At 41.6% G+C, this 24,224-nt stretch overlaps 1 protein-coding gene and 1 long non-coding RNA gene across 15 annotated transcripts in view; one reads left to right on the forward strand and one right to left on the reverse strand.

The window, feature by feature from the left end:
- Window positions 1–24,224, reverse strand: part of LOC116661562 — a 173,349-nt gene that overhangs the window by 21,718 nt on the left and 127,407 nt on the right. For 7 of the 14 annotated variants that reach the window (XR_004317499.1, XR_004317502.1, XR_004317503.1 and 4 more), the window contains 4 exons: window positions 10,519–10,704; window positions 7,822–8,046; window positions 1,447–1,646; window positions 1,019–1,142 (listed from right to left, as the gene is read on the reverse strand). Coding sequence is in view for 7 of the 14 variants with exons in the window: in XM_032473932.1 (XP_032329823.1) it covers window positions 13,215–13,323; window positions 13,852–14,013 (271 nt within the window). In the remaining 7 variants the exon portion in view is untranslated. Of the gene's footprint in view, window positions 1–1,018; window positions 1,143–1,446; window positions 1,647–5,048; window positions 5,134–6,989; window positions 6,996–7,821; window positions 8,047–8,326; window positions 8,425–10,518; window positions 10,705–13,199; window positions 13,324–13,851; window positions 14,014–24,224 lie in introns of those variants that run through there. The other 7 variants (XM_032473934.1, XM_032473933.1, XM_032473938.1 and 4 more) reach the window with 6 other exon arrangements.
- On the forward strand, window positions 19,001–23,596 carry LOC116661565. Its single transcript, XR_004317506.1, has 3 exons — window positions 19,001–19,011; window positions 22,954–22,967; window positions 23,234–23,596. It is a non-coding gene; the product is annotated as an uncharacterized LOC116661565 (long non-coding RNA).

A 24,224-nucleotide genomic window follows, 5' to 3' on the forward strand; every position in this document is an offset into this window, starting at 1 on the left:
TTACCTCATTAATCCACCCAGAAACCTGGGCCTTACTCCATCCTACCTTCACAGAGAGCTTTCGTCCTTTCTTTTTACCATCTAAACATGCCTTCAATCTGTTCGCTTTTACCCACTGACCGTCCCACCACTCAAGTGGAAGCCACCAACACTGCCCACCTGGACTCACGAGTCTCCCAAGTGGACCCACAGCCGCTCTCCCCTACTTGAGACAAACGGGATTGTGTCAATCGCGCGCTTTTAGGACTCTTTTCAAACCCACTGTTCTTAGAAGGAACTCCAAGTTCTTCACCTGGTGAAGGTCTTTGCCATGAAACTGTCAGCTCAGGTAGGGCAGGACCCGCAATCTCCCCTCGGCCTCGCCCTCTCCCCTCGGCCCTGACCTCTGGCACAGCGCTGGCTCGGGAGGACCTGCTGAGCTACACCAGCCTGTAGTCTAACCCTGGTCTTGAGTTCTTAGCAAACTGCTTCACTTATCCATACAAATCCAAGGTAGGTTAGAAAGATTTTAGATGTTGAGCTAGACTATTGATTTGGGGATTTTGCCCTAGCAACCTGCAAGTACGTGTTCTAATGATTCTGTCTTCTTAAAACCACACCCAGATTTAAGTAGTATTTGTGGACTGTCTTCGGAGTAAAAGGGACTGTACTTTTACAGACTTTATGTTTTATAACATGAACAACCCGGACAGGGTCACAAATGGAACCGCTTCACAAGTGGCAGAAGACAGGTGAGAGGCATATAGCAACAGGTCACAAAGATGGTAAGAGCAAAGTTGTTTCTCCAACCCCCGAAAAAAATCCTGAAAGAACCGAAAACTCTGAATTTTGAAAGTAAAATACTAGCATATAAAGAAATAAAATAAATAATCCTCTTCATCAGGGTTTCAAGATCTGACTCCAGAGCTTTTAGCAGGCCATACTGAATCCCAGCACAGGAAAATCAGACAGACTAGTGGTGAGTAAGTTCCAGGAAAACGGCAGTAATTCCTCCACTTGTAAAAGCACATACACTCACCTGTCGAAGGTGAAAGTAAACCACATTCTGGAGAAATTTGGAAGCTTCCAGGCTCCGTTTCTGGATGGCAAGGACACGGACAGCTTCGAAGCATGCTTCTAACTGAGTCACCGGCATTCTTACACTGCAGGGGGAAAAGGAGGCCTTCAGTCAAGATCAGAGATGTTCCTGTCGTGTCTCACATGGCCATGCCTCGGGGACTCAGTGCCCTGCAGCAGCCCGGCCCCAGGCGAGGAGACTCAGTGTGGCCCACCCAAGCAGGAGGGGCACTGTGCTCAAGAAAGCCCATCCCCGATGGGGGCAAGAGGGGCTGGTGTGGTTCAGTGAACCTATAAATTCTCACAGAAATACACCTGCATACTTTCAAGTGATACAATCAACAGTAGCAGGCTATTTAACAAAATTTCAATTGTCAGTGGAAATTTTACCATTCCTTTCCGCTTGTCCCCTGCACTCTGAGACAGGCTTAGGCTCTCTCACACCTGCAGCTCTGATGCAACAGTTGTGAAGTCATTTTACTTTGCTGCAAGTGTCCTCGCTCCCCGTGTTGCTGTGACTATCCTTCTTAACACAGTCAGATGTCTTCCTGGATCTCTCCCTGAGTTCCTTGCTCCTGCTTCCTCAGATTCTAAGATAAAGGACAAGTGAAGACACATGACCAGAAAAGGCACTGTGGACTTGACCAAAGTCCTCAGTGACCCCCTAGGTGAGTGCTGCCCACCCCTTACCTTCGATTCTCAAGGTTCTGCCCAGGGTGACATCCAGACAGGAGAGCGTCCTGGGCCAATTAAAGGCTGTGTGGCTTGGGCACGGGGACAGGTGCCGGAGCTGGTTCCAGAGCCGGGCCCCTCCCCACCTCTGCTCCCCTGTCTCCCGAGGCCCCGCTGCCAAGCCCCCAGGCTCCCTGATCTTCTGTCCTCTTCTACTCTACTCCAAGCCCTTTTCCTCTTCCTTTATTCCCTAATTATCCCAGCTAGAGTGATTTTTCAATCACAGTATCTGAAAAAATTTCCTACAGCTTAAAAAGTGGTCTCCAGAGGTCAATGCCCGTATGCTGGTTCCTGAAGGGAGCCCCTGGTTAGGGAGACCCTCACCAACACTCATGGGGCATCACACATGTTGCAGGGTCGGCCACCCCCAACAAGAGTTTGCTGTGACCCCAAGGCCCGCACAGCATCCCTGCTCACAAAAAAGTAGTTGGCCCACTTATCCATTATTAAGAAGCAAAAATAAAAAAAAAATGCTCATGTTTCTTACTAAAAGTATTAATGAGGTGGAAAAAGAAATTGTAATAGAAAAGGACAAATTTGACTCCATGTTAGATCTATTCTTTGGCTTTAAACCTTTTGCCTCTTTTCTAGGCTCAGACTTGCTAGCTCTGCAACTTTTGTTAAAGAAAGTTGCCTTTAGCCTGAAATATCCAGGAGAGCCTATTCTCCATGCTCTGATCTTTAAGAATGTTAGCTCTTCTGCACTTATGTAGAGATGGCAAGTTGCAAAATAGAGAATAAACTTTGGTTTTTTTTAGAGGTTTTACAGGGGCACCATGATTTGACCCACATGGACAGATGCAAGAACAAAGGATTCCAAGGACAAACAATTCGTACAGCAAGAAGTTTGCAACAACCAACCACACCCCCGCCCCCTTTTAGTATAAAAGGAGACTGAATTCTGACTTGGGAAAGAGGGTTCTCCAGGATATCAGTCTGCTATCTTCTGGGTTTGCCAGCTTTTCAAATAAAGTCACTACTCCTTGCTCCAACACCTCATCTCCCAGTTTATTGGCCTGTCATTTGGTGAGCAGAATGAGTTTGGACTCGGTAACAAAATGACTGCATTGGAGGTAGTATGTCTCCACTGTTTCCTCGTTTCCAATATGTAACATGCACATTACTTATGATCTAGTGCAAATAATTCATCAAAGACAACCACAAAAAGAAACTATACTCACCCAGCTATCAACACTGAACACAAAACCTGTCAATTTTATATGCTGTTTAAGAACACAACCGAAAAACCTAACATAGGGAGTTGATTCCACGGAAATAAAATTATTTCTACTCCTTCAAAACTTTTTCTTTTCTTTTCTATTTTATTTTGTTTTGCTTATTGAAAAGAAAATAAAAGTCAGATCATTTTATTTCACGTATTTTTGTTATAGCTACATACTTTAAATACTACAAGAGACTTAAATTGCAATAAAAAATTGTTCATATATTAGTATAAAGATATATACACAATCAATGGGGATTAGGAAAGGAATGGACATTTACTAAAAATCCACTGCACATCCAGTCTTTTACAAGCATATCCTGGAATATAAGCTCTATGATCCAGGGGTCCCCCACCCCATTCTCACTGCCGAGTCCCTTAGTAATCAACTACCAAGGCACCAGCATAGAACCACGCGATCAGTATTTTAGGTATAAATGAGGGAATTAGCTCATTCAATTCTAAAACAAAAACCCTAAAATAAATACTGAACTTATTTACAGATAAAGAAAATTGGACACAAAAAGTAGTTTCTTCCCCAAGGTCACAAAGCTAATTAACTGGTAAAGGCAAGATTTGAACTCATCTGCCTGATTCTAAAAACTAAGGTGGAAATCCCATTCGACTGTGGAGGGTCCAGCAGCACAGCCTATCACCCTATCTTTGTTCAGATCTAGCCTTAGACAGCCTGAGACAGCACCCCATTCCTATGGAACTCGAGGGCAAATGATAACAATAAGGATTTTATATCCAGTAGTTTCTTAGGTCTCATTTATATAAAGTGTCAGCAGGTCAGCAGAAAAACTCTGGGAAATATGAGTGGGTCCAGAGCTTTTTGCTGATTAGAAACTCAATCTATCAGGACAGAGTGACCTTCCCATGAGAGGCCACATGGACATAAACTAAAGGCAGCTGAGCAATGAAAACTAGCAAGACCCTGGAACTCAAGCAAGAAGGATCCCTGCCATCCCCCACCCAGTTGCCTCTTCATCCGCATGGACACGAATGGCAGAAGACCCAGGTTCTTGTCCAAGTTACACTATCATGGATTCTCACCCATAAAAAGTTACGACTCTATGCTGTCTTAAGTCCTTTCCAACTCAAATATGATGACACCAATATCTCAGCAGAATATCTATGTCTCCACTTCCTCTCTTCTAATAGGAGAATATTTCTATGGCCACAAAGCAGAAATCCAATTAAAAAACCATGCACGAAGCCAGGCGAAAGTCTGCTTAAGAGACTTTGCTCTCACGCTCAGTGAATGAAAACTCAGAAAAAGTGGTCCTTCTCCCTCAGCAAGTGGGAGGTAGCCTGATTGTGTGTGTGTGTGTGTGTGTGTGTAAATCAAATACAATCAAGTCTGGGATGTGTACAGATTTTTTTTATGTCACTGTCATTTCATGAGGATGAGCCAACCTTTAAAGTAATTTGAATCTAGTGTTCTGAGAGAGTCTCAGGCTCTTTTGGTGGAGGAGGGGAAAGGGGAAAGGAAAGGAGGAAAGAGGTAAATGAAGCAAAGGAGTAAGAATACTGCTAGGGAAAGGCAAGAAATTAATTTTGTTCCTACTTGCATCACACACAAATTAGGGACTGGCTTTCCCCCATGTCTTGTCGAGCACTGAGTTGCAGAAGAAGGGGCGACAGCCCATTTCTCACTGAGCTTGTGACTGTACGTGGCATTATATAGACACAAATCATTTACCCTGATCAAACACTCTAGCAGCAGGCCGTAATTCTCCTGTTTTGAGAGACAAGGAAACAGGAGTTCAAAGAGAGTATATAACTTGACAAAAGTCAGAGGACCAGTAAACAAGGGAGGATGAATTCAAACTCAGATCTGAATGCAGAGTCTGATCTTCCCACTCCCAGGACTGGAAAATCCTTAACACACAGGCTCCCCAGCTCCCCTGCAGTGTTCCTGGCACCAAGCATTTCCCATGGCGATGGTCTCCAGTTCTCACAGACACAGCGCTCTGTGCAGCCAATGACCTTCATCGGATCCTTGATCATCCTACCTGCCACGCCCACCAGGCTTCACCATACAGGCAGGAAAGCTGGCTTTCAAGTGCATACAAAGCCACCCCCTGGTCTAACCTGGGCTCTTCTGGGGCTTCTCCAGCCTAAAGGCAGCCATGAAACTGCTCACAGTTTGTACATGAGCCACACTACCTCTCTCCATCTGTCTCCCCACCTATACTACTTAGCTATGACCATTTTGAGAATCTTGGAAACAAATTTTTAAAAACAGAAAAGAAAGGATTCTGGAACAAGTACTTAATACTTACAATTTTAAATGACAAGTTACAAAGTGAGTATTTACAAACCGAATCTGCCTTCCTAGGTGTCAGTTTGAACAGTTAAAATATATAATAGCAAAAAATTTTCACTTACAAAATTAACAAAAACATCAACAATAATCTGGAATAAACTCTAAAACAATGCCCATGTTGTACATGGAGAAAGTACAGGACTGTACTGAGTGGTAAAGTAAGAGGTGTGAATGTAGAGACATCAACATATTGTATGGAGGAAAGTAGTTTTGTAAAGATGTACGTTCTCCTAAATATAATTCAAAACTTACTAAAAAATCCCATGACAACTCTTATCTGTTTTTTTTTTAACTTGAAAAAAGTATTTTAGAATTCTTCAGGAATAATAAAGTCATAATACTAGCCAAGAAAATTAGGGATGGAAAAAAGAATCAAAAAAAATCGCATTGTCAGATATTAAATAAATTTTTACAATATGTTAGATATAGCACTGGAATAAGAAAGTAAGATTGACAGAAATAAACCATGAGCTCAAAAAGAGACTCTAGTATACATAAGTATTTTTTACAGGTGGGATTTCAAATCAAAGAGCCAAGTATGAATTCAATAATTGTCTTGGGACAATCAGAGAATCACCTGGAAAAAACAAATTCTATTCCAGTCATAATGACCACAAGAAAAATTACAGATAGTGATGTAAATATTAGAAAGTACTAATAACAGCAAATACAACTCTTTGCTCATATTAATTCAACTTCTCCTCTCTATAACAAGTACTATTATCATCTCCATCTTAGAGATTAGAAAAACCTACAGAAGAGATATATACCATTATAAGAAAGTATTTCTAAGAATAAAATCAAGGATAAAACCCAAAGAGAAGACATTTACTATCTTAAGATTATTTTGGGCCACAACAAAAATAAACCTACTGAACAAAATGAAAGGCAAGATATGACAAGTAAAAGCTCTGTGATACATGTTGATGAAGACAAGGGGTTAATGTTCATAACATACAAAGAGCTGTCACAAAGCAACAAGAAGCTCCCTCACTTAAATGTGTGCAAAGGACAAAAGGGATCATTCACTTTTTAAAAGTCAGATGGCTAATGAGTGAAAAATGCTCAATACCTCTCTGGTCATCAAGTGCAAACTAAAACAAAGAAAAAGCACTTTTGCTCATCATATTGGCAAATGTTTTTAAAAGATATTCTAGCTAGTGTCCATCTTTGAGAGAACAAACTGTTAGCGAACTTTTTGGAGGACGACATATCAATGGATATGTAAACTCTGAAAAACGTGTGTACACACACTGACTAACTCCACTTCTAGGAATCGTTTCACTTAGAAAAAAAAATCAGTTCAAAAAGATGTACTCATCAGAGCATTTACACAGCACTGTTTACAATGGTGGGAAGAAAAGCTGAAGTGAAATATCCAGCGATAAAGAATTGATTACATAAGTAATTCTACATCTTTTCATTCCCCACTGGAGAAGGAATTTCTAGAGTCACTTGAAAGGAGCCTGTGATGAATGTAAATGTCACATCCAGGGACTAAATTTCCAAAGGCTTAAGTAAAGTAATACTCATACAAGATCACAGGAATGTCTGTACAAGAAGGATGCCAGTCAAACATCCTTCCTGACAGTGGAAAATGGAGAAAAGTTAAGTGTCCACCATCAAGACAATGATGCGGTAGATCACAGCGAGCTGTGGGCTCTGAGGGGACCGGCGTTTCACCGTGGCCCAGGGCCTTGTCCACAGCACTCTCCCACCAAAGGTGTCCTTGCACAAGAGACCACACCTGCACATCAGGAGACCCCTCCACTCTATCTGAAAGGACCTGGTGAGTCTGGAGTCGGAGGACGTCTATGATACACCCCTGAGTGAATAAAGCAAGCTGCAGAAAACATATACTATGGCCTTAGTTTTCAATAAAGCATATATACACACACATATACATAGATTTCTCATATAAGTGTATGTATGTATGTATGTATATATTTACATATATGTCATAGGCATAAAGGTTATGAAATATATACACCACATTGTCAACAGCTTTTACTCTCAGGAAATAAGGGGAAGGGATGTAGGGGCCTTTCGGTACCACCACAGTTCTCTTTTCAGTATTTCAGTTAAGTATACTTGGAATTTAAAAGTTTATTTAAGTCCGAAGTAAAATGGACGATGCCTCCACAGGACAGAATGCTATACTGCTCATTAAAAATCATGCCAGGGGAGATAGAATATTGTAGAAAAACATGTAATAAGCCGAATGGAAAATGGAGGTCTCCACACAGTAAACAGGCACAGAGTGCTCGCTGGTTTTTATGACAGAGGTGATACACACTGACGAAAAGAACAGAAAATAGATGTTAAAGTGTTAATTATTATCTCTGAGTAGTGGGACCAGGATAGCCTCTTTTGCCCCTTTTTTCAGACTTATTATATTAAATACACATTATTTTTCATCTGAAAAAAGCATTTTTAGATGTATAGTACCACACATTGGAGAAAATACATGAGTACTTACAGAAACAATAACTAGGAGACACCGCAGCAGCGCTCACACAATGTAGAACGGGCGATCCTGATTAACACCGTGCAGTTACATAAGGACCCACAAAGTGAGAGCACCTGCTGTAACAGGGCGTGGCCCCCTTCTATTTGTCAGTTGTGTCTTCAGGGCTGAGGCAGTTCTGAGCACGGCCAGTGTCAGTGCTGGTGTCTGGATGGATGCCACTGGAGGTGAGGGCACCTGCAAGCCGAGAGGAAGAACAGAAATCATCCTCTGCCTTTTCTGTCTTGTTTCTTTGTTACTTTAAAAGAGAGGCATAAATAAGATAAACTGTGTAATCTTCCCTACTGAAATTTCAGTAATGAAACCGTTTTTAAAGTCTTCACAGCTTATATTCTGCCTATAACTGTCTTTTCAACAAAGCATCATATTTATTAAATGTTAATTAACTCAGTTAATTAACTCCCTGTTGAAACATTCTATTAAAGAACATGAAATGCACTACGTAAAAGCACCACGCCTGCAGTGACTAGCTCAGCTGTCTTGACGGCAGTGCAGTCAGCCCGCACCATCCCGTGGCCCTGAGCTCCTGATGCTGGTAAGAGAGCACGCTGCCGCCTCAGATGGAGAGATACTGTGAAAGAGTTTGAACTCTACAGTACTGACAAAACATAACTGACAAATCCCAGGCTCCTTTGAGGCTGTCATTTTCTGTTTCTGGCCAACCCCCGTCAATGAGCAGAACCACCCCATTCCCGAGCCATGGGACTCACGTGGGAAGCAGTTTTGGAGAAATTTCCAGGTATAGAATGTAACCAACTATACATAGAACTCTGAAAAAAGAAAAGATGCAATACTCTGATTTTGGAAGAAACTCAAAATATTCTCCTAAGCCTTAGTAGCTGGAAAGGCTGGGCATCTCCTAAGCCACTTATTTATTTCACAGCCAGTGAGCATCTCCCACAAACCCTGTTTCCCTGTGTCTGCTGGGAGCCTCAGGCACACTCTTGCTGTCGATCTTATAAGTCACAGGGCAGACGCGTGTGTCTCACGCCTGCAACCCTCACACAGGCTCGCCTCCTAGCCTCACTGTCTGAACTTGGCCCCATTTTCTCACCTGTTTATTTGGTATCTGTTCTTCTGTAAGCTGCCTGAAATGCTTTTTGGAACAAGTCAGAAGAATGAGTGGGTAGAGAAATGGACAGATTGGACAGGTGAGAGATGGGCAGACAGACAGAGAGACTCCAAGAAAAGGGGAACAAAGAAAATTCCCTATGCAGAACCCTCTTCTAGTCAGGGAAGAAAACCGCCACGGAGACGTGTGAAGAGGCAGGTGGCTTAGGGCTGTTTCCTGGATTCCATGAAAAGTCACACCAAGAGATGAGAGGGTAGAACTATAAATAATAAAAGAAAAAAGCATGCATGCTTGAAAAATATATCTACAATATGTACTTTCTAAAGAATAGATTCAAATCAGCAGGGCCCAATAACACAATCCTTGGGTATTTACAGAAGTGAGAATCCCATCTCCAAACCACAAGGCATCCCTTAGGAGCACTGAGAGTCTTCACGGGGCGGTCATAAAGCCGTCACCGCAAAAGCTATGCTCTCCTGCACTTACGAGGAACGAGCAGCTGTGCTAGGGCTGCCCACGTGCGTCACTTACACCCCCCAGCACATCTACTGGGGGGGACGCCTAGCGAGCCCCGTCTCTGCAGGACAGAAAACTAGTCCGAGAGACGCTAAGCCGGCCTACCAGTTCTCCATCTCACAGGACTGGTCATTCCAGAGCAGGACTCGAACTCGGACCCACGTTTGTATCACGGTTCTACCGTGCTTTGTGTGCTTATTTTGTGTATAATACATTTGTTTCTGGCATGAAAGGACATTTAATAAATGATCGGTTGTCTTGTCCTATCTCATTAGCTCACAATCTTTATATTTTTGAATTGTACTCTTTTCCCCTGGAGAAAGGAACGGAAAGAGCAGTGGTCAGAATGAGCTGGGGCTCCATTCTTTATCTGTTACCTCATCTCATCCAAGTCCCCAACCAGGGAGAAGGATCAAATGTCCTCTTCATCTTTTAAAGAGAGGTCTCCAGTGATGGTGACTTACTCAACTCCAAAACCAAGTCTGGGGGAAGGGCACATGCAGCAACCAGAGCAGTATCATGTATAGGAAGGTGAAAAGAGCTCAGGGGGTCAGCCTGATTTAATTTCAATCGATAAAAGAATACCACACACTAAAAATACTAGCATGCAATGGATTGGCTCTTTCTTGACATCTAGCAAGTTTCCACAGCCCATATGTAACATTATCGTGAACTAGTGAAAGGAAGAGTCCACAGATAGGGAAAATCAATGCCACAGGCAGGCTGAAACCCAGGCTGGAGGAAAGGAAGAGAAAGGGCATAGTTAAGAAAAGGGGAAAGTCTGGGAAAAAGATATCATCACAAGGATTCTCAAGCATCATTCAGCAATCATAAAATCATTCATTCAAGAAAGAGTTACTTAGGTCCTATTTTGTGCAAGATTTTACAGAGGGCAAAGAAAGACCGCAGCGTCCATGGTAGCAGCAAGTGGCGGGGCTATAATACAGTTCTGATTCCGGTACCTTGCACACTTTTACTCAGTATAAAGGGAAAAAATAAAGTAAAATAATACTATGTAAACTCTACACATTGTTGAAAAAAATTAAAGAAGACCTAAATACCTGGACAGACACACCACGCACATTCCTGGATCAGATGACAGTGCTCTTGGAATGTCAGTGCTCCACAGAGCGATCCATATATTCAACGTGGTCTCGATCACAATCCCAGTGGGCTCCTCTGCAGTAACTGACTAGCTGCTGCTACAATTCATATGGGAATTCGAGGGTCTCAGTAACCAAAACGTACTTGAAAAAGAAGAACAACGTGAGAGGACTTGTAATTCTCAATTTCAAACCTTACAACTGTATCTCCAGGTGAGATTAGAGGCCATTTTAAGTTATTACTGTGTTTATCCTTATTTTCTAAATTCTCTACAACGAATATACCTGTTAGAATAAGAAAAATAAAAAGTAAGGTATCTTTTAAAACATGCACACCGATTCATTCATTGGGAAAAAAATTATTTTAACTATAAAGAGATAAACAAATATCTAGTGAAAAAGGACTACTTAAAAACAAGAGTGCATTTACATTTTTCATAAATTGAAAACTGAAAAGCACAAACACATCAAGTTTCTAGGGAGACAAATACAACATATCAACACTTATTTTCAAAAATTCTAATTGAACAATGAAAACTCAAGAAAGGGAAAATCGTGATTGACAGCCAACTGCAAACACATGGAGAGCAAAGGCCTAGAAATCACAGTTCCTTTAACTCTGCTACTAACTCAATAGGAGAGGAAATTCCTCACTGAGGGGACAGTGGAATCCCATGCATAAGACAGGATACACAGTACAAACTGCACTAGAATCTGGGGGTGATTTTCTTAGAAGAATTCTAAAGTTACAACATTGCTGAAAAACTATAAAAACACTGACAGACAGATTAAAACACACAGTCATATATATTATATAGAAACATATGAAGTCTGCTCCCATGTTACATAGAAATACAAACATATTTGTTCATTTATGGGCACTGATTACTTTATCCCAGGTAGAATATTTCAACTAAAACAAATAATCAATAATACACACCTCTTGTCAAATCTAGTTGATAAGTTACTCTGCTATGTAACCATAATGTGTCTAAGATAGATCTAAAATTAGTGAAAAAGATCTTTGTATGGTTTCTTGAACTCTTCTCAAAATTCCAAGCTTAATTTTAAAATAGATCTGAGCAGTATTTCTATATTATCTTTTCCCTCGTGAAATGAACAACATAGTCTGTTGTCAAAATTCTGTCCTTACAATGATTCACGAGCACCGTATCCTCACAAAACTGCTGGACAGCAAGGCGCTATCCAGACACTGTGACCAAACAAATGAAACACAAGGAAGACAGTGACCCTATTCTGGAGGGCATATAATCTGTGTCAACACCGGGTTTTTATTTGATTGGTTTGATTGGGTAGCAAGATGAAATCAATCAAGTACTTTCTTCTTTGAGCATTCTGTAAGTCATGACTCTTTTCAGTGTCATGAGCAGGAAAGAGTTAAGCATGACTTGATTAGGTCAAATAGCAACAATCATCACCGGAGAGTGAGTAATAAAGAAGTTAACTGATAGCAATACTTCTGCCTACATGAGACCTAAAATAAATCTACACTGATATCCGAAAGGAAAATGAGGAGATGAGGTCCCCAAAGAGAAAACAAACTAACAAGAAATCAAAAACGGAAACACTTTTTCATTAACGATTCCAGGAAGGAGTGGAGCATGGTGGTGAAGAGCACAGATGCTTGGGGACAAACATGAGGGTCTGAACTCCCACAGCACTGGGTAGCTGTGACACTGATATGTCAGTGAAATTTTCTGCATCTCAGTCTCCTATCCATAGACTGGGGACAACAACCGCACCCATCTCCTAGAACGGTCCTACGAATTAAGTTATTTTATATATAAAATTTTAAATAAAATACCTCAGATTTTATATAATACCCCAAAAGCACAAGGAACAAAGAAAACAGAGATAAATTGGAGTTCATCAAAATTTAAAACTTTGCTTCAAAGGGCACCATCCAGAAAGTGAAAAACCAATACACAGGAGAAAATTTTTTCAAATCATTTATCTGATTAGGAATTTGTATCTCCAAATGAAAAAAAAAAAAAACCCTACAACTCAACAATAAAAAGGCAACTCAATTAAAAGGTGAATAAAGGATCTGAAAAGGTATTTTTCAAGGAAAATATACAAATGGCCAATAAGCACAATGAAACGATGTTCAATATCATTAGCTCTAAGGGAAATCAAGTCAAAACCACTAGAAGAAACCGCTTCACACCCACAACAATAGGTTATAATAAAAAAAAATAACAAGCACTAATGAGGACACAGAGGAAGCGGAGCAGGCAGCAGTTGCTGGTGAGGACGTAACACAGCGTGGCCACTTTGGTAAACAGCCTGGCAGGTCCTCAGGGAGTTGAACATTTGGTTTCTGAATGACCCAGCAATTCTGCTGTCTGGGCACACACGTAAGAGAACTGAAAACAAATGTCCACATAAAAACTCCTACAGGAATGTTCACGGCGACACTACTCATCACAGCCAAAAAGCAGAAACAACCCAAATGCCTATCACCTGATGAATGGGTAAACAGTGGGGCCCAGCCATACAGTGGAATATTATTCAGCAATAGCAAAGCATAGAGTACTGACCCAGGCCACAACGTGGACAAACATTGAAAACGTTACTCAGTGTGAAAGAAGTCAGTCACAATAGACGGTTCCACTTACATGAAGTGACTCGATTTAAATGAAATGTCCAGCACAGGCAAATCCACAGAGAGAGAAGAGTGGCTCCTGGGGCTGGGGGAGGATGGGGAAGATGGGAATGATCTGCTTATGCATACGGGGCTTCCTGTTGGGGGATGAAAATGTTCTAAGATTGAATGGGATGCACAATTCTGGGCATAGAGTAAAAACCGCTGTACATTTTAATGGGTGAATTGTATTAAAACTGTTAAGAAAAAAAGCACCTCGGGCCAGTACCTTCCCATAGTAAATGCAAATTGCTAACTTTTATTACAGGAAGAAGAAACTGCCCTCAGCATGAAAGCAGGAGATCAGCAAATGTGAGTTAACCGAAATTGGACAAGAGCAGTTCACTTGAAACAGTTGCTGAGTGTATACGAAATATTCAGAATGAAGGAAAATCAGTTTGACATCAAGATGAAGCATTCTGCTTCAAATGCAGATCAAGGATTCGGCAAGCCCACCTGCTAGAAATAACCAGAGAAGAAACCTGGTTCTTAAAACAAGCACCACATCCAACAAGGAAATGGTGGTGAGGAAAGCAGTCAGCCAAAAATCTGGAACAGTTTGCTACAAATAATTTCTCCACTGAAATTCAAAAATAAAATGAAAGTGATGCAATGCTGCTGCTGCCCTCACGTGAATGGGCTTCCTTCGGTTCTCGACTGTTCTGTAACCCCGATTGAGAGACTCAGGAGAATCAGCATGGCTCCTGGGAGTCCCCAAATGACTGCCCACCAGCACGCTGACCACCATCACATCTGCCAGGGTTGAATTGCAGAGAAGAGACCAACTTCTGAAAGGAAATGTTGACAAGGGAAGAAAAGGCTGCAGTCAGTCCTGGGACAGAGGCCCTCTGAGCAGAGGCCAGAAGGCTTCAGGTGAACTGCAGTGGCCCTGGGGCAAGGAAGGGACCACGGGGGAGCATATCTCAATTCTCTCCTCTCTCTCCCTCGGGTAGGAGAGATAAAGCCTGCATACTTCTCACCTGGAACTGTGGCATCTGGCTGGCAGAAGTCTTACCAGCACGGAATGATTATTCAAGACTCTGTGTAAAAAGTCAAGAAATCGAGAGGGAGTAGGGAGCCAACTCCACGAGCCTCTCAAATGCTCCCATATTTATTGTGTATAATCAAAGGAAAAATTCATCAACAGTTGTGAGATAGTAAGGAGGAACTTCGGGAAAGACGGGATGAGGCAGAGATTGTAAAATCCACAATGAGTACAAAGGATTAGTGTATCTTTAGGGAAGTCATGGGGTGAGGGGAACAAGATACATTTTTAGATATGTGAATTACAAAGCAGACCACCAGACCAGCCAGGTCCTTGTTTTGGGGATAATAGACTATCTAACAGCACACAAGCCCAGCGTTTATTGCTGAGGGCCACGGTCCTTGCTTTGCAACCAGCAGAGTGCTATCTAAAACCTCAACTATGCAAGCAAAGCATTGTCTCTGCTTTTTAAGGCAAGGAGACTGGTGTGAGGATGCACAGGCACTTGCTTGCAAAGCAGTTTCTAAGCATATTTTTTTCTTATCAAAGTTCACAGGCGGCTGGGGTGTGCTTACAGTTTGTTAAACCAATCATGGGCTTTCACATGGAACCATTATGGAGGACACCCTAGGATGACAAATCCTGCCTCTGGGTCTTTTCCTGCCATCTTCAGCCACTCTAGCAGGGTCTAGGCACATCCGTGAATAACGATCCTACAGAACCACCCACACTCTTAAATCCTGGTGCTTGAAACTTAATTTTAGCTCTACACAACTTACCGTAGAAAAGTTTCAGAAATAAAAGATATGATATCCCTTTTATATCTCATCATATTACTGATTTTTCTGATTGCTCTAAGCTGCTTCTACTTGGTAAAGCACATAATTCTACAGGTGAACTCAGTAATTTCCATTGGGCATATCTATCCATTTTGGGCTCGCTAACTTCTATTGGTCAAATATCGATACACTTAATTGATTTATTTGTTTATCAATTTCAGCCGGGAGGAGAGGGAGTGTCACTCTTTTCCTCAGCCCACCCTCAACTCTTTTCTCATCAACTCAGGACTCCTGAAAACAAAACAAAGTATTTGTTTCCCTTCTACTCTTTCCACAAACACAACAGGAAACATCAGCCTGGAGAAAGAATTCAACACAAATGTTAAAACAAAAATCTACAAACCTGAAGCAACTCCATCTCCGAATCATGATACACAATGAAATGAGAGTAAGTGTGTCAGGCACAAAGCATGCGTGAGCCTGACCACCTCATTTCTATTCTTCAAAGGAAGGAAGGTTTTCATATTTTTTATTATCACTCTTTCTCATTGCTTCTGATTAAGCCAAAAATTAGTTTATGAAATAATTATGCACTGCAATAACAGATTTTTATTGTATCAATTATAGAAGGCATTCAGAGGGGATAGGAAAACCCAGCTCTGTAAAAAATGCAAAATTTCTTCCCCTGTTAAGAACACGTATACAAAATGCAACAGAGAATTCAAATTCTTGTGGAGAGGAGCAAAAGCCACAGAATCAAAGCAAAGTCATTACTATGAGTCAATTCAAAATTCACTAGACAAGCATGCTCAAAGCATTCAAAGAATTTTAAAGGCACACTGCAAACCATTCACTTAATGATCTGCAGGCTAGAGGAAGAATTTCCCTCTTTAACAGACAACAGAAATCAATAGGGTGCCCCACAAACAAGGACCAAAGAACAATCAGGTTTTTAACGGTTCTCATAAATCAGCATGTTCTAAACATCAAAATCCAGAAATTTTAAACATTCATTCAAACCACAATGAAACAAGCATTTAAAAAAAAAAAAAAAAAAACCAAAGAAACTAAGCACACTGATCATGTACATAGATTAATGAGCATGTCTTGTACCGCTGGAAGAAAGAACAGGCTATAGCCTTTTACTTGAAAAATAAAACTACTTTTAAAGATAACTGCTAAAACACATTTCATCATTCATGTTGCCTTCAAAAATCTGAGGCACTTGTATCTGATCAGAAAAGCAATTCTGAGTAATAGTATGTTACAATTCAGCGCCAGTTTGCTTTAGAAGAAAAAAGAAAAGCTACTGTTCCTCAAATCCTGCACAGAGTGTGAAGTGCCTCCCGGCCTCTTTCTCCTCCCGTTTTCTAAGCTCATGCTCCCCAACCCTTCTGAAACAAGTATGACAACCTCTTATTCCCCAATATGCCAAATGACAAAAGAATATCAATTTATTTGTGTAAATATATGCCTACACCTTGAACTGGAGGAGAAGGTATCAGAAGGCTATATGGAACTTATTTCTACCTTCCTGAAATCACACACATAAACGTTCACACAGACACAGACACATACCCCCTGGATTACTGGACACTTCACAAGCTTAGGAATTCCAACTTCTAGAAGATAACTTTGTAGTTAGTTTAAAATACAATTCTGTCAGCTTTTGAAAGCCTTGATCATCTGCTAAACCATCCAAATATCAAAGAGACCCAATTAGCCTTCTCTGTAGAATGTAATTTCCATTGATGGCAAAACAGACCCTAAGAAGTACTGGATCAAAGACTCGTGTTTATCACTACCTATGATCGTTTTTAAGCACATTAACAGATTCAGAAATGTATGTCTCAAACATTTATTCTTATTGAAATAGCATACGTGTTCAATTGTCTATACAGAGACTAGGTCCCATGATGGTGTTTAAGATCTATTTTGTGTATTGCAATATTTATTTTCAAGTGCAGACAAGGAGGGTGTGTATTACTCAGTTGTAGAGCACCTACTTAGCATGCACAATGTCCTGGCTTCAGTCCCCAGTACCTCCAAAAAAATAAATAAAAATAAGTGCATATTTAAAAATAAGAATAAAGTTATAAAAAAATACAGACTAAAAACCACTGCAATCTAGCTGCTACAATTATACTAAAAAAACAAGGGTTTCTATCAAACACTGACTATATGCCAATCACAGAGACAATCACAAATCACACCTGACAACCATCACGTGTGATTCTCAGCAAACCTACTAAGTAGACACGGATGAGCAACCGGCACTGCGGATGAGGAGACGGATCTCGGAGGAGCCGTGGACGCTGACCGTCCTGCTCCCCGCGACACCACGTCAGCCCAGGGCAAGCGCTGACAGAGCTGCTCTGAGGGGACACCCAGCTGCATGGAGCCTTGGGGCACTGGGGAGTCCCAGAAAACACGAAAAATTGTTCAGTGAAAAACCAGCTCAAATATATTACACTGTGCCACATCCTTTAAACAGGGAACATGACTGAGACCTTTTTGATGCCTCCGTGTCCTTTATGCCATCATCAGTTATTTGCCCTCTCAGCATGACCAGTGATGATCTGGACCCCTTATGAAGTGCACTCAGATGGCAGAGCTTTTAAAGCTGTTTTATGAAGTTTGTAAGACTCTGTCTATGCCTCACACAGGCGGTCATCCATCACTTCTCACCGGTGTGGACGTACCACCTGAAATCACTCCTTTCTGCTTTTTAAAATCCCTTCATCTAATCCAGACTTTTCAACAGCAAAGAATCAGCTCAACCACAGACAGTGAACAGCTTTTCACCAAATGGACTCGAACAGCCCATCGGACTACCTGGAAGCCCTTTTCTTCTATTAAACCCACTTCCAGGGTACTTCATCATTTTCTGATTGGTGGACTTGGCCGCTGACTGGCCTACTCAGAGAGCTCCCAGCCTCACATCCGGGGGTGGGAGAGGACCCTGCTCTTGGGAGAAATCAGTGAGGAAGGCGGACATCCTCCAGTCAGGACTGCACGTGTAGAAGTGCCACAACGTGCTCAGAAATTATACCGTCAGCACCCTGGGCTCCCATGGACTGGTTTCACATTAACCAAACTCACGAGACACTGATGCAAGAAAACCAGAAACTTAACTTATTAATGTAACAGAATATGTGAAACTATGAACCAGACTGAAATATCAGAGTTCAACCATGAGTACAGTTTCTCCTCCACGGCCTAATCACGGGCAGGCAGTCACATGGCAACCATGGACAGAAGCAGAGCAGGAAGGGTTTCTAGATTAACTCAATGGACTAAATTTCTGTTATACCAACAGATCTACTGCCTGGAAAACAATTAACGCTAATCACGGTGCACTCTTCGTGGACAGTGGCTGAGACACGACTGTGAGCACCTGTGTAACTCTCCTTTCCCTGTCCTTATTGGGCAAACTGATGCACAGAGGTACAGAGATCCAGGGATGCAGATACCTCTAAACACCCAAAGCCCATCCCTGGGAGCCTCAAAACCAGACAGCCAGGGTTTAAATACCAGCTCTGCCACTTACTAGCTCTGTGACCTTGGCCAACTTACCCTCTGTGTGCCTCAGTTTCCACACTGTAAACTGGGATAAAAATCAAACATTCCTTACTCGATTGTTGAGAAGATTGAAGGATTCATTTCTGTAAAACTCTCAGAAAAGAATGTAGCACATTATTGGTGCTCAACAAATGTCAACTTAATATTAAAGTGATTTACAAGTCTCCTTTCTAATCATCTTCTGTGTTTCCTGGCTAGACTAAGTCCCAAAGAAAATCCTTATTTCTCCTTTTATAAACTCTTGGGAGCACCCTTCTGTTCCATACCACCACCTGTTTAAACTGAGGGAGGGGATGCCTCCTCCCCACTCCTCTTGGCCACGGAGAGTGCTTCTCCACACCACAGACCCATGGCCCACAGCTAGCCTTTATCACACTAACAGAGTGAGGTGTGAGTCCGGGGAGACAAGCAGGGAATGTGAAACCCTACCTTTCCCTCCAGTGTTGGTCACCATTGGGAAGCACCTGGGATGCTCAGCTCCATGTCAGGACAGCCCTGTGCATGAAGGGGCAGGTCCTCTCAAGGGAAGGCTCGCTGTGGCCCAGAGCTACCTGGGACAGGGTGAGTCTCTAATTCTGGGACACAGTATCATGACACACATTTTCCCACAGCCCTGAAGTTCATGGAGAACGTGGCTTCATCAGTAACAAAGAAGACATTTATCGCCTGCCTACTCTTTTGTGTCATCTCTCAGTTGGCTGCTGGAGACAACATGCATATAAGTATTGGATCCCCTTAGGCCCCAACATATATGAAGTAACAAAAATTCTGTGGCTTAACGTTGGTTCAGGGCGACTGTGTAACAGTTCTGACTCTGCTGATGCTTAATTATGGGTATAGGAACTATGGAACCTCCTCAAATATCTTTCATCATAAAACCAGCTTTTCTTATTTTCCTGTTTCTTAGTAATTGCCAAAGACTATAAAATGATGGCTTCACACCAAACAGCAGCTAAAGTTTATGAGCCCTCTTGACATACCCACTGTGGTAAACACTTTACATAATTTCTAATTCTCACAATTCTACAAAGCAGATACGAGCGTCCCCATCTCACAGACGAGGGAAAAACTCAGAACGAACTGACTCAGGCTCACGTGGCTCAGTGGCAGCGCGTGCACGCAAACCCAAGTCAAAAAACTACACCCCTTCCTATATGTACCAAATCTCCTACCACCAATTAACACACAGCGGCGGGGTCAATACTCAGGGAACTCAGTACACTTTTCAGCTTTAAGGTGCTCCAGAGGCCGCTTCTAGCTGTTTTATAAAATTCCCGGCTCACTGGTTTCTAACACTGGAAGAAAAGTCCGATTTTGCCATTGTTTGCACAGCAAGTCTGAAATGTTCACAGCGAGATGGCAGAATAAAACTAAGATATAAGAGGAATAATTTTTCCAGGTAGACAGACATAATGGACATTGTGCTATCCTGAAGCATTAAGCAAAGAAATCAAAATAAAATAACGTTGTTTAAGCCTTCTTTTACAAACAGGAAAATTAAGACTGTAAGAAGGTGCAACAGCGCCACCTATGGCTAAAAAGACCTTCCAGGTTGCCGGGAAACATGCAACACAAAAATTGCCTGTAGGATCAGAAACGAGAATCAGATAACTAAAAGCTTATGTAGCACATACTGCACTTTGCTTCGGGGAAGGGAGGGGTATTCAGTATTTAATCTGATATTGCTAATACTCCTGAATATAAACAAAAGACATAGGCTCATGGAAACTCATCTTAGAAGAGGAAAGAATCCAGTCCAGCCACTTCATTTTACAGGAGGGGAGACTGAGACCTGGGATCTGTCCTCCTGGCAATCAGCAGCAAAGCTCTCCTAGGCCTCATGTCTTGCACTGTAGCAAAAACCAACAGATCTGTACTAGGCCTATATTCATAAAAGTCACGTCTGTATTTTTCCAAAAGTAGGTAATCTAAGTATCTTGCAAAATACTTCTCAAAGAGCCAGGAAATCATAAGTTTGTTGAAATACAAAAACATTTATTTACATAATAAAACAGCATGAGCTTTATTGTCTCTATTAAAAAAGTTACATGTCAAATCAATGTTTTGATATTTTAAACCTGTTAAGAGTGCAGGAAAAAAAATCAAAATTTTCTTTAATCACAAAAGAGAGAAGATTATTCCCTGAAAATGATAAATGTGGATTTTTCTAAACTTAATGGATCTGGTCAGAATCCACGAATTTAAATGTCTGAGTGGATGGTTACACGGCAACATGACATCTGAGTTCTAACAATACACATTCTGTGTAAATAATCTTCAAGGTCGTCTGCTTAAGGCAATTTAACTAGTCCCTGTCTCAATAGAATGATACAGATTTCATTAAAACTTCATAGTGCACTAAAAAAAATAAATGAATCCTTGTTACTTTAAGCCATATTCATATATATCATATATATACATATTGAATATGCATCAGAAATAAGCCACCCCCTTTAGTATTCAGAGTTGATCCTTCTAAAATACCTGTCATTGTGACAGCACATTTTTATTAAGCACCTCTTGGGTGCTTTGTATACAAGGCGTCTAACTCTCACAGTTAGACAAGGAAAACGATATTACTCAAATTTCACAAATGAGGAAATGTACTTAAGCCATAAAACAACTTACCTATTCATCATCAGGAAAGAAAAGAGTAATGATTTTACTTACAATATTCACTGACAATCTTTTCTTCCATACTAAGACTACATAAAACCAATTCAGTCTTTCTAAGTATTTCTGTCAATAAGGGCCACTAGAGAAAAGCAAGTAACATCACTAGCAATGGTTGGACTTTCAAAGCCCACTTCTCTTTTGCACTATAATTATTTTTAATGTTTTGTTTTTAGTGCTCACAGAGCACTAAAATTAAAAAAAAATTAACTTTTAACTCATTACCTGAGAATAAAACATTTGTGAAAATGTACAATTTTAATTTATGCCACTCTGTCTCACATTCTCACTGGTTTCTCTCTTTTGAAGACGTCATCAGGATGAGATCACTAAAATCGGTCATTTATGGAGTCACAGGAGTTCGGGAAACCACTCAACAGGAGGCTGATTAGAGGAGCAATTGAGATTGCATCCTGTGCAGCCAGGGTTCCAGCACCGAGCTAGCCACTGCCAGCTGTGTGTAATTTGGGACAAGCTGCTCCATCTCTCAATCCCTCAGCTGCAAAAAAGGAGACAATAATACCTACCGTCAAACACCTGCTATGAAGTAAAACATGAGGAAAGCATTTTAGCCTTAGGTAGGTGTCCACTCAGAGCGAGTTTTGTCATTATGATGATGAGGATGGCTGTTAATAAATTAAGCTAGACCAAAAAGTAGAAATCACCATAAAGGAGAAATATTTTAAGTCAATGAGCATTTCCTTTTGGATGGATTGCAGAATATTCCATAGATTTTTTTAATAAAGCAAGTTTTATCCATTAATTATAGATTTACAGGTTCATGGACAAGTCTCCAGAAAAAGAATTAGAGGCCTCTAACCTCTGAATACTAAGAAAGTAAAGTTTAAAAAAAATCAGGGTGGAGATTATACCTCATTTGGGAGAGTATGTGCTTAGCATGCATGAGGCCCTCAGTTCAGTCCCCAGTAACTCCATTTAAAAACTTTTTTTTTAAGAAATGGAGAATTAAAGCAAAAAGATGGAGGAATACAGAATTTTTTTAGAGACTCAACTCAGATTTAAGATGGGGAAAAAATCATCCATTTCTCAGAGGAAATATTGAGAACTATGTAAACTGGATCTGAGAGTCTAGTCTTTTAACATTATTCATGAATTCATATTACCAAATCTTAAAACTACCTGATAACTCACAGTGGTGATACTGATCTTAACAGCTGCCAACACGGATCGAGCTCCGGCTAGGACTGCTCTGTTCTGACATCTCTGCCCCTGAGGCCTCACCAGGCTGAGAGCACTAAATTCGGTCATTCATGAGCATCTCGTGTAAGTCCTCCATTTGTGCTTCTCACTCCCCCCTCACCAGCCCCTCTGAGGGAAGCACTGTTATCATCTTCCCCACCCGCAGATAAGGCCACTGAGGCACAGAGACTAAACCCGTTCCAGGTCACATTGGCATTAAAGGACGTCTGTATTTCTGCTGTTTTGCTTTTGACAAAGGAATCTGAGATATCAATTCAAGAGAGACTGTTAAATAATCAAGTCTGTCTGGTCTTCACCTCAAAGAGCAGATACTATAAATTCCTGATGTAGGATGAGGCTGCCGCCACAAACTGACTCAGCTTGAAATTAATATCCAAGATGAAGCAGCGGATACACGTAAATATTCACGACTGTCAACTCCGCTCACGGGTCTGGGCCCTTCACTGCCTGAACTGGGGTGAAATCCCCACCCGTGTCAGGGAGGGAAGCGCGGCTCTTCCGGGTCTCACCCAGGCTTCACGGGCTTTTTCCCCGCAACAGACTGTCCTCAACGTTTAAAAAGCTCTCAAGATTTTTACACCATGCAAAACTAAAAGACATTTCTGCAGATGGAGCACTTTCTCAGGCTTAAAACTTTTTTTGCCTACACTTAGCAAGGGGGAAAAAGAAACATGACTCCACAAAGTCTCTGAGCCTCACCACTCACAGGAGCAGAATGGCCACAGCACAAGATGACCCTTCACATTGCAGGGTGAGAACAAAATAAAGCCTCCCCAACAACAGGCACTCCCAGAGACAGCGCTCAGCAGTCTTCTGCACACTCACGGCTGTGCAGCCCTCACCACCATCTATCTCCAGAACACTTCATCACCCCAGAAGAAACCCCCTGTCACTAACAGTCACTCCCTAATCCCCCTCCACACAGCCCCTTGCAACCATCACCTGCTCTCTGCCTCTGCATGTGCCTATTCTGGGCATTTCAGATCACTGAAATCAACAATATGTGGCCGTTTGTGTCTGGTTCCTTTCACTTAACATGCTGTTATCAAGGCTCGTCCATGTTGAAGTGGTATCAGCATCTCTCTCTTTTTTTTTTTTTTGAAAACGTTAAAGTTTATTAGAAGGTGGTAAGTACTATCAAAAACAGTAGAGTGGAGTATAAGGGATTCGGTTTCAAAGGGAAAAGGGCGGGTTCAGCAGTCAGTGTGGACTTCCCAGAGCAGGAGGCCTTTTTCATCTTCCCTTTTATTTTTTTTTTCTTTTTATTCACTCTTACGTCTGAATAATGTTCCACTACATGGAGATACTACATTCAGTTCATCCATTCAGCAGCTATGTATGGACGACATCCAGAAGAATGAGTGTAAGAGGTGACTAGCAGGGATGGCATTTAAGCAAAGGGCAAGATGTGTTTAAAAAAAAGCCAACAAACAGAGGCACAAGGAAATTCAGTCCGTTTCTGAGCAAAGTGCATGCTTGCTTCGGCAGGACTACCGTGCAGGGCTGGGGAGGATATTGGCAGGAATCACGGGGAGGGAGTCACCTAAGAAGACTCCCCACCGAAATCAGCTCAGCCAATTCTCCTCCCTCATGTTTCTAGGTTTCTCTTATTTCATGTAATAGCACTTTAACTACACATCTGATCATGTGCATCAGACCACCTTACCTCGAAGCCACAGAAAATCATTCACTGACCGGAGCAGCTCCAGGACAAAACTGTGATGGACCAGGGAGTACTGCAGCATCCCAGCCTGCAGGC

Source organism: Camelus ferus, chromosome 35, assembly GCF_009834535.1.
Source record: "Camelus ferus isolate YT-003-E chromosome 35, BCGSAC_Cfer_1.0, whole genome shotgun sequence".
Classification (NCBI taxonomy): Eukaryota; Metazoa; Chordata; class Mammalia; order Artiodactyla; family Camelidae; genus Camelus; species Camelus ferus.